Raw genomic sequence first — 10664 nt, 5'->3', positions numbered from 1 at the left:
GGAGGGTGTGGTGGGCGTGTGTTAGGCATGTGGTGGTGGCACTCCCGTGGATGATCTGCACTTCGGCGGCGGAATCGGAGGCTGGCAGCATCATCAGTTCATGGGTCGTGCCTTTGTTGGTGTTTGGTCCTCCGGTGGGGTGCTGCTGTAGCCGCTTGGACTTAACGCCCTTCGATCCGTGAGGGTCTTCCTCGAGATATGAAGATCGGCCTGGAGAAGATGCGATGGCTGCTCCATACCAATGGCCAATATTGGTTTGGCTTTGTGGCAGCTCGAGTTGTGCGCTCTGCGCTCTCCAATTCTCCAGGAGGCTGCACTGTTGGATGCCATTCTTCCCTGGTGTTGCCTCCTGATCTGGCCGCCGCCGTCGCCGTGGTGCGTTGCTGGCCCTGCTGATCTAGCAAGTTCGCTGGTGATTGCCGGCCTCCCGATGTGGCAGTCTGCTGGTGGTTGCCAGCCTTCTGATCTAGATTATTTCCATGGCTTGGTGCGTCCCTATCTGGTTGCTAGCCGGTGATTCCGGTCTTCCGTTCTGGTTCGTCTCCATGGCTTGGAATACGATCAAGACAAGCATGCGGGGATTGTCCATGGATGCTTACGCACACAGACGGCCGCTTGAGGTGCACGTGCGTGTAGATGACGGCCACCGACTAGTTGCAGCCCATGGTCCTGGCTACTTGCCTCGCTGATTGCAGTCGCCATTGAAACATCTTTGTGTGAGTTTCATCTCTGCAGATCAGGTGGTTGACTTCGGTGGCGAGATGCAAACTATGGATGGAGTCTTGATGCAGAGGGGTGGTTGTGCAGCACCTGAATGACTTCGATGGTGGTGCTACTTGAGCACCCGGTCTCGAACTCCGGGGTGAAAGCCTAGGTCTGACCCAATTTTGGTATACCTAGCAATGGCGATTTTTTACATCATTACCTTGTTGAAGGCATTATTCGGAATGCTCGGACTGATTCTTCAGGGTGAAAGCCTAGATTCTAGCTTTGGGTGGCTGGATCCGGTGACGGTGACATTTGAGTGTCGCTCCCTTCCCGAAGGCGTTGCTGTTGAAGAATCTCATCGTCCGTGTGGTGTCATGAGATGGTCGGTGCAGATATATATGGTCATTGTTATAGTTTGCTGATCGTTGATCTGATCGCTTTGGGGCTTTTTTTATATATTTTTTCTCGCCTACGTATAGCTTTGGTCTTATATGACTTAACTATTTACCGGCGTATTTTTGTGTGCGTGTGTTGGTGTTGGCTGTGTGCATCCTACCTATGCAGAGACCGGGTGTGTGTTCATTGTGTTTGTATCCTCTTGGTGCTTAATTTTGAGTTAATAAAGTCCATCCTTTATCGAAAAAAAGACACGGTACGAGGGAAGTTGACATAAATGAACTCTGCACCGCACCTATTAATTTGTTAGTGCTCTTTTAAGCACGAAAGTCAAGTACTTCGACCTATGAACAAGCTTCAATGAACAAGCCCCACAAAAGTATAGAGTAGGTAACAGACCAGCGGTTGGCATGCCATTTGACTCTGAATATTGTATGAGAATAATATAAACGAACTTGCACCAATCAACTATTCCGCAAAAGCCTTCCGTTTATCAATTTCAGAAGCAACGTGCATGTCTACATTCTGTGTCACAAGTTTGATCAACATTTGAGGGATCTTCGGATCGCCAACTCTGAAGTGCCAACGGCTTAGCCAGCTGATCTGCATACCTAATGGCATGATTAGGCTGGCACCATGATGCTTACGTACAGTGAACAAGGCCTTTTCCTGTTGCACTAACCATTACATACTATTTGGCTGTCATTGCCTGCATATTTTTGTTTAGACTGAAGTCTATGGGGGGCTAATAACAGAGTGGGATTCCACTTACCTAGCCCTCAATGTTGCGCTAGGATCCGACATCCGCGGACTGGCTGCACACGACAGAGATGCAACAACCAACTAGTTGGCGATTCTCATATTTTTTATCACCTAGTCATTAATTTTGCAAGCGTAATGCTGGTCTCACTGGTCTTAATTTTGTGACAACACTTTGTTGAGGATACAAGATCCTAGTGGCATAATCTACCAGTAACCAAACATATCTTCACCAAAGAATCTGCTTGAAACAGAACTGACATGCCAACCTAAATTTTTTCCCATAAAAGTTGTTCTTCCACTTTACAAATTTAATCTTGGTTAACTCCTTGGAAACTAGCTAGCCCAGATATCTAACAAGCCTAACAATCCAGAACAATGAAGTGAAAATAAGACAGTTATTTCGCTCATAATGTTCTGTTAGAAAAAATGTATTGTGATGGCAGGCGCCATGCTGGCTCAGACAGCCATATTAGGAAATTTCAAAAACTGACACCTCATCTGTTGCAACCACACGTGTATCAAAGACGAGGAGGATGTTGCCCCTATTCCATAATTTGCCTCGTTTTCCACCGAAAACTTTGTGCACGCACATAGAATGTCCGAATATACACGCGGGATTTTTGTTCGGAATTTTTCAATTTTTCAAAATGTGTATTTGGATAATGGGTGCATATGCACCTAGGAGCCATTGCCAATTTCCGATAGTAAACTGCATATCTTGTAGAAGTTTCAAGTAAACCAAATATAGATCAATGCATGATGAATTAATTATTTTGTTTTGCAGATTTGTACCAGACTTCTGAATAGAAACTTATGGGATAATTAACTAATAACAGGTACATAACTTTTCATGGTATATCTAAAATGGATATCTTTTGTGACCGTAATGTTAGTTTATACGATTATGCAGGTAAAAAAAGTTATGTAAACTGGGAACGATAATAATTAAAACTTGATTCTCTTCGCATAATTGAATATAATACATGATTTGTACACCTTCCTAAGTTACTAGCTCATTTTTCACTCAAGTGCAAAAGTAACGGTCTTGCACAATCGAACAGATTGTATTTGACAGTGATCCATTCTGGTGTTTTCCTTTGAAGTTCTTACTGAGAAATGATTCATGTAGCACTGAAATCATGTTAGAAGTTGTTAAAACCCAAAGCATGTAAAATGGTGCGCCTGTCATGACTTACTAGCCAGTGACGGCCGTAAAACCCATCGGCGACTGTATTATTTGTTCATCACTAAAAAGTGATGATGGCGTAGTAAAATCTGATGTGGACTTGTCCAAAATTACACATGCATGGAATACCAAGTATCTCCAACCTTTCCGAACGATATTAGGTACAATAAATGCATCCGTCTTTCTGGGTTCAATACTAGCCAGAAAATGAGAAAACGCCCATTTTCTGTCTGGTGTTTTCCATATCTAAGTACTTATGCTCAATAGCTTCTGGATTGCCCAACATTTTATGATGGAAAATTGTTACACATGGGAGTTTGCAGATTTTTATTGCGCTCATATGGGTCAAGGCAGCGGGAGCGCTGCTATCGGACCACGTTGCATGTCTCTTTTACCTTACATCCATCTCCTTGTGTTGTTGCCTCTCTTCTAGTCCGAGCGTGCTACCCCATCTTTCTTCCCCTTTTCTCATGACACCGTCATTGGATCTGCCACCAAGATTTTTCATTGTAGGAGTATTATCCTCCATCGCCTATCCTATATCACATGTGGTCACGTCACCACCTTCCCTATCATAAACCACTACATTGACACATTCGCATTGGCTGTTGCCTCTAGCTGTCATGTATCTAAGCCGGGCCATTGCTAGAGAAGACACTAGCCATATTAGACAAAATTGACACGCGAGGAAAACCTGAAAGGTCACTAAATTGGTGGCAAAATTGCCAACAAAAAATATCACCATTAGAGCAACGGCAATAAGTTAGTGCGAGCTTAGACTTACCAAAGGCTACGATGCATCAATCCATGCAACGCTGGAGGTTCCTCCTTTTTCCGAACAAAGCTTAGACTTGTCTATATGCTTGATCAAATCATACTTAACATTTGAACTTATAATGTGCAATGCACACGCACGCACATTTTGTTGACGCAAGATGCAAGTCAACTTGTCTAGCCTTGCTTTTTTATCCTCAGTTTTTTTATTAGTGTACCTTGATATATAGTACTCCCTTCATCCGAACTAGTTGATGTATTTACACATGTTTTGTTAGATACATCCGTATCTAAATAAATTTAAGTCAACTAATTTAAGATGGAGGATGTATGTCATAAATAAACCATTAATTATCATGTCCAGTTGACTACAGGAAGACTTACCATCGCCACCCAGGTACAGTGTTACCTCTTCACGGGAAAATGAAAGTCCGAAATGAATAGCATCACAAAATTCACGGCTGCCTTTTTACCTCTCTCTATATAGATCAAATTTGGGTCTAAATTTTGCACCATTGTGAGAACACATCTTAGATACTAACTCAATTTGAATATTAATTATATGGGCCACCGTGATGGTACCACGGTATCACGTAAAGGGTTGTATCACTAGATCCATTCCCCACTAGGGAATCGTGCAGCATCACACTTTTCCTTTGACTTACAAGTATGTTGTTCTCGTTGGCGCGACAAGAAAAACCAGCAATCACGTTAGACTTGCATCCAACGTCAGTGATCTAAGAAAACTTATACTCTATTAGTTTATAGAGGGAGTACTTAACATCTGAACTTAGAATGTGCAGTGCATATGCACCCACATGGTTGTTGATGCAAGATGCAAGTCAAACCTGGGTAGCTCGTTTATTTTATCACTAGTTTTCTAATTAGTATACCTTCATATAGTACTCCTATATCTTAATTAAACCATTAATACTCCATGTTCAACTCAGTACCGACACGTATAATTACCATCGCTAGCCAGGTACAGTGTTACCTCTTCATGAGAAAGAAAAAAATGTAAAATTAATAGTGTCAAACAAAAACACAAGACACATTTACGACTATTTTTTTTAACCATTTGAGGATTAGATTTTGGTTTGAATTTTTGAGATTGTAGGAACAAATCTTCGGCACTATTATTTGCCATTGTACAATTGTATCACGATATCAGCTAAAGGGTGGTGTCGTAGGGGAGAATATCTGGTGCACGAGTGCTTATGATGCTATCGGTGCACCGAACCGGCGTTGACATTTTAAATGTTATAAAAAGTATAAAAAAATAGCACATTCACAGAACATCAATGTAGGTCGTTACAAAATTTCAAGTCAAAATTCAAAACATAGCAGGGAAAAAAAATTCAACACTAAATAGTACATAACATAAGTTGGGCTTTACATTTGGCCCGTTACCAAATTGATGTCAAAATTTTCATTTTTGTATGTTAAGAAATGTTTCAAATTTTCATACGAAGTTTTATGACAACACGATGTTGTGTCAATGTTCTATTTGTTTTCTTCAGATTTTTCAAAATGTTCTACGGCATCCGGTGCACCAGTAGCATCGCAAGTATGGGTGCATCGGATACATTCCCGGTAGCATTGGATATGTATAGGTTGCACTAACACTGGGTCCGGCGCCATGCTGGCGCGCCTCGTTAGCACCCTATGCGTATACAAACATGATTAGCATCGTAGATACACTCCCAAGCCAAGTTTTGTCACTGGTTCAATGTATACCACAAGTTTTAGCACCAAACAGAATTTTCTCGCCAAGTTCAGGCACGAGTAGTGTAATTGACTCAAAAATAAAATCATGCGTCTCTTTTGCCTTACAATTCTGTGGTTCTCGAATTGGAGCAATATGAACAAGTACCGTCCACCTAGACTTGCCTTTATGTTGACCAAAACATACTCTACATCTGAACTTAGAACGTGCAACCCATATGCAACCTCATGCCACATGGTTGTTAATGCACGACGCAAGTCAACCCTGCCTAGCTAGCATTGTTATATCATCCTGAGTCTTCTAATTAGCCTACCTCCATATATCTTCATTAAACCAATAACTCTCCACCTCCCACTACCGACAGCGAGAATAACCATGACCAACCTCCAACCAGGTGTACATGTTACCACCTCTTCATCGACCACTGACGCAATGACACCACCCAGGTACATTCTTTTGCACTAGATCCGGTAATCATTGATTACCACCTGGTATTAAGAGTCAGACAAGCTTAACGCCTGGTATCAAGAGCCAAACCGCCTGGTATTAAGATGTGGGGTTTGAGCAAGGATGGTCAACGGGGGAGACAACACATGATGATCAGGTCTTATATAACGAGGACGGAAGGAGCAGGAGAAGCACAAACTGAGCTGAACCCAGAGAGAAAGCAGAAGAGCACACATGGCGACAAGAATCAAGATGCTCACGTCTCTCGCCATCTGTGCCGCGCTTGTGCTCGTGCTCCTTCCGTTCACGGCGGCCGATGGCGGCGGTGGCGCCAAGGGCGCGGCGCCATTCGACTACAAGAAGGCGCTCCACAGCAGCCTCCTCTACTTCGAGGCGCAGCGATCGGGCCACCTGCCGCACAACCAGCGCGTCAAGTGGCGCGGCCACTCGGGCCTCGCCGACGGCCTGCAGCAGGGCGTAGACCTCGTGGGCGGGTACTACGACGCCGGCGACAACGTCAAGTTCGGCCTGCCGATGGCGTTCACGGTCACCATGCTGTCGTGGAGCGCCATGGAGTTCGCGGACGACATCGCGGCCGCCGGCGAGTGGCGGCACGTGCTGGAGGCCATCAAGTGGGGCACCGACTACTTCGTCAAGGCGCACACCGAGCCGTACGTGCTCTGGGCGGAGGTCGGTGACGGCGACACCGACCACTACTGCTGGCAGCGGCCCGAGGACATGACCACGTCGCGGCAGGCCTACAAGGTCGACAGCGACAACCCCGGATCCGACCTCGTCGGGGAGACCGCCGCCGCGCTGGCCGCTGCCTCCATGGTGTTCCGCCGCTCCAACCCCCACTACGCACAAGTTCTCCTCCACCACGCCGAGCAGGTGCGTAGGCATATCAAACGCCATTGTTGTCGCTCATAATAGATGAAACATCAACTTTGTTTACTAACGTGTGATGTTACGTGCATATGGCAGTTGTTCGAGTTCGGGGACAAGTACAGGGGAAAGTACGACAGTAGCATCGGCGAGGCGTATAGCTACTACGCGTCGGTGAGCGGGTACGGCGACGAGATGCTTTGGGCGGCGCTGTGGCTGCACCGGGCGACGGGGAAGGCGAGCTACCTGGAGTACGCCGTGGACATGGCCGACGAGTTCGGCGGCACCACCTGGGCTATCACGGAGTTCAGCTGGGACGTCAAGTATGCCGGCCTCCAGATCCTCGCCACCAAGGTGAGCATCAGCTGTACATGACTGCTCAACAAATTAACTAGTTATACTCTAATTAATTTTTATATTGCACGATTGTTTCTTGGGGTGGTATGGCATGCACGATCGAAAATGTTTTCCTCACATATATTTCTTCAGAAAATTAAACTGCATAGATTTACATCGAATTTCACTCAGGATAAAATGTGTTTTCTAACGTGTCGTGTCATTTTAGGTGCTGCTGGAAGGGAAGCACCCGGAGCACAAGGCGACGCTGGAGAAGTACAAGGCCAAGGCGGAGCACTACCTCTGCGCCTGCCTCAACAAGAACGGCGACGCCGGCAACGTCAACCGCACGGCCGGCGGCATGCTCTTCGTCCGGCAGTGGAACAACATGCAGTACGTCACCAACGCCGCATTCCTCCTCACCGTCTACTCCCGCTACCTCACCTCCGCCGGCCAGGAGCTGCCGGTGCTGCAGTGCCCCGACGGGCCGGCGCACGCCGATGAGCTGCGGGCCCTAGCACGGGCGCAGACCGACTACGTCCTCGGCGCGAACCCTGCCGGCGTGAGCTACTTGGTCGGGTACGGCCAGCGGTTCCCGCGGCGGATGCACCACCGTGGCGCATCCATCGTGTCCCACCGTGGCGACGGCAGGTTCATCGGGTGCATGCAGGGGTACGACAACTGGTTCCTCCGGAGGGGATCAAACCCGAACGTTGTCGTCGGCGCCATCGTCGGCGGGCCGGACCACCTCGACCGGTTCAGGGACAGGCGTGATAACTACATGCAAACGGAGGCATGCACGTACAACACCGCGCCCATGGTTGGCATCTTCGCACACTTGCACGGTGAAACAGCCATCACGGAGAAAAGTTGAACTGGAAAAGTTCTAAGATTAGTGTGCAGTTTCACTGAACTGATCTAGGTTAACTGTTGTAGTGTTCCTTTTTTTTTTTGCGGGGTGACTGTTGTAGTGTTCCTATTGGTAGAGAGGTAGAGAATGCAGAGTAGTGGTGCATGTGGTTTGCAAACACGATGGATAGATTGCATGGCTGCATAGGCCGGCATTTTAAGCAGCAAACACATATCTGTATCAACACATTTTGTAGTTCGTGTCTGCGCATGTGCTAGAAAGAGTCGGTTTTGTTTAGAAGAGAACATTCTCTTGGAGCAAAATTCTTCATCCGTGCCTTCTTTTTCTTTGTGCAACGGGCAGGGACATGAAGGTCCGAAAGCTCGCATTTATAGCAAAAAAATAAAATAAAATCACGGGTGCATTTATAGCAAGATTGTAACACTACATAAAGGACCCTAAAAGAAAAAAAATGTCGCAAACATGTCCTTACTTTTTGCACAAAGGACCTCAAAGGTAGCAACAAGAAGTCAATCTAGTTCTGCTATTGCATTCATGTTGGAGCAAATCTATCCAAAGTCCAAATTGGCGGAGAGAGGCGGGCAATATATTTCACTCGGAGTGGGAGGGGCTAGGCTCTGAAGTCCATGGTCTATTCAAGTCTAGTGCTCCATCTGGTGGTTTTGTTGTGAAGGATGATTCCAAAGCTGGTGATGCGCCTATGGCTGCTGATGTTCCAGGCTCTAAAGTCGTTCCTGAGTCATAGGTGGGGTCTACTACTGCCGTTCAGGACACCCCTTTTTGGTTGTGTGTTCCAATGTGCCTACTTGTCCTGCCTCTCCATCATTGTTCGGGATTGTGGATGTTCCTCAGCCGCTGGATCCGGAGGTATCAGGTCCAGTTGCCAAGAATAAATCGACTGCCAAAAAGTTTTCGGCTAAGAGCCGAGCGTCCTTGGGATCCAAGCATTCAATGGCTGGGTTGTGCAGGTGGCTGGACGCGGACCTTGGCAGTGCGGCAGTTGGTGCCTCAATTGGGGCTGCCACGCCCTGTCCACTCGCTCCGTCCCTGTTCGTTCTCCTATTTCCACGGCTCGCAAGAGCCGATGCACCAAGGATGATGGGGTGCCCATGGCTGAGAAGGCTGCTCGCTGTGCAGCGGCCAAGGACGCCATTCCCTCAGGTACCCCTGCTGTCTCTTCTCCGGTTCTTTTTGTTCTTCCCTCTTTGCCTGATAGCCATTTAGTCAACGTTTTGTCTGATTCAGGATTATTTTTTTATTAGAATGTTGGTTCTCCAAATTACCTCCTTACTGTTATTTGTGCCAATGAGGTGGCCCGGGCTACCATTGCTAAAGCCAAGGAATGCGCGGTTACTGCCAAAGCCAAGGGGGCTAAGGTAGGGGTGCTATCGATAATGACAAGGCTAGGGATGTGGAGGTTGGTGGTGGCCAACCTACATCTGTGTTGTTGAAACGGAGTGCATCCAAGAGCGCTAAATCCTGTGCGGATCCATGCAAGTTGAGTCTTCGTATCAAGAACTTATCTTATAAATGAAAGCTCTTTTCTGGAACATAAGAGGTTTTGGCACTAGGGGGCATCGGGACCAAATTAGGGATTGTGTTAAATGGCAATGTTGATCTAGTTGGTCTGATCGAGACTTTCACAGCTTCTTTATCTAATAATGAACTATCTGCGATCGCTGGGTCTGATCGCTTTGCTTGGTGATGCTTACCGTGTCAGGACATTTTGCTGGTATTCTCATCGGGGCTAAGCTTTATGTTTTCGACTTTGTGGATTTTGACCATGGTATTTTTTGGGGCTAGTATGGTGGTACTGCACAGACAATTGGACTTGCTTTGGGAAGTTTTGGTGGTTTATGGCCCTGCTGATCACTCCCTCTCAGCCCTTTTCCTTGATGAGATTTCAGATAAGATTGATTCTTACACTCTCCCGCTGCTTATCGGTGGTGATTTCAACTTACTTCATTCTCCCTCTGATAAGAATAATGGCATTTTCTCCTAGCCTCTAGCTGACTCATTCAATGACTTCATTTCTGAGTGTGCCTTGCGTGAATTACCAAGAGTATGGGCTCGTTTAACTTGGTCCCACCATCAGACCAATCCTGTTTGTTCTGTCCTAGATCGTGTGTTTGTTAATGTATCATGAGATTCGTCCTTTCCCCGTGCTTTTCTGGTTGCCCAACCCCATATAGGACCGAATCATTCTCCTCTTTTTCTCGATGTTGGGATTGCGTCCACTTCTGTTGCCAAGAGGTTTCAATTTGTTGCTTCCTGGCTATTGGTAGATGGGTTTCGGTCATGCTTTCTGATAAGATTTCTAACCTCCTCGCCTCGGTTCCCCGATCATTTGGACCCATTGATGACTGGCACTTCTTTTCTTACTAGTTGAGAAAAATCCTTAAAGGTTGGGGCTGGAATTTGGCGGCGGAGGCGCGGAAGCAAAAGGATGAATTGCAGGGCAAAATTCGGTTTGGACTTTCACAGGCAGGGTGACAGTCACGTTATGAGTTGGGGGGCCTCTTGATGCAGTTTCATCAACAGGTGGAATTTTACTGGCATCAAAGGGGAAGTAT

General features: G+C 46.5%; 1 protein-coding gene across 1 annotated transcript; it reads left to right on the top strand.

The window, feature by feature from the left end:
- The first annotated feature begins 6233 nt into the window (after positions 1-6233).
- Positions 6234-8310, top strand: LOC119332420 (endoglucanase 21-like). The gene is made up of 3 exons (XM_037605605.1): positions 6234-6890; positions 6984-7238; positions 7450-8310. Exons 1-3 carry the CDS (start codon positions 6234-6236, stop codon positions 8092-8094), a joined length of 1557 nt encoding a protein of 518 aa, XP_037461502.1. The 3' UTR covers positions 8095-8310.
- The last annotated feature ends 2354 nt before the right edge of the window (positions 8311-10664 follow it).

The sequence above is a fragment of the Triticum dicoccoides genome, chromosome 7A, assembly GCF_002162155.2.
Source record: "Triticum dicoccoides isolate Atlit2015 ecotype Zavitan chromosome 7A, WEW_v2.0, whole genome shotgun sequence".
Classification (NCBI taxonomy): Eukaryota; Viridiplantae; Streptophyta; class Magnoliopsida; order Poales; family Poaceae; genus Triticum; species Triticum dicoccoides.
Note: the sequence above shows the minus strand (reverse complement) of the source record. Positions and strands in the feature narration are given on the sequence as shown.

Coding starts and splice junctions, on each gene's coding strand:
- LOC119332420 (XM_037605605.1), top strand. CDS start 6,234: ATGGCGACAAGAATCAAGATGCTCACGTCTCTCGCCATCTGTGCCGCG. Junction 6,891..6,983: donor TCCTCCACCACGCCGAGCAG/GTGCGTAGGCAT, acceptor TGCATATGGCAG/TTGTTCGAGTTCGGGGACAA. Junction 7,239..7,449: donor TCCAGATCCTCGCCACCAAG/GTGAGCATCAGC, acceptor GTGTCATTTTAG/GTGCTGCTGGAAGGGAAGCA.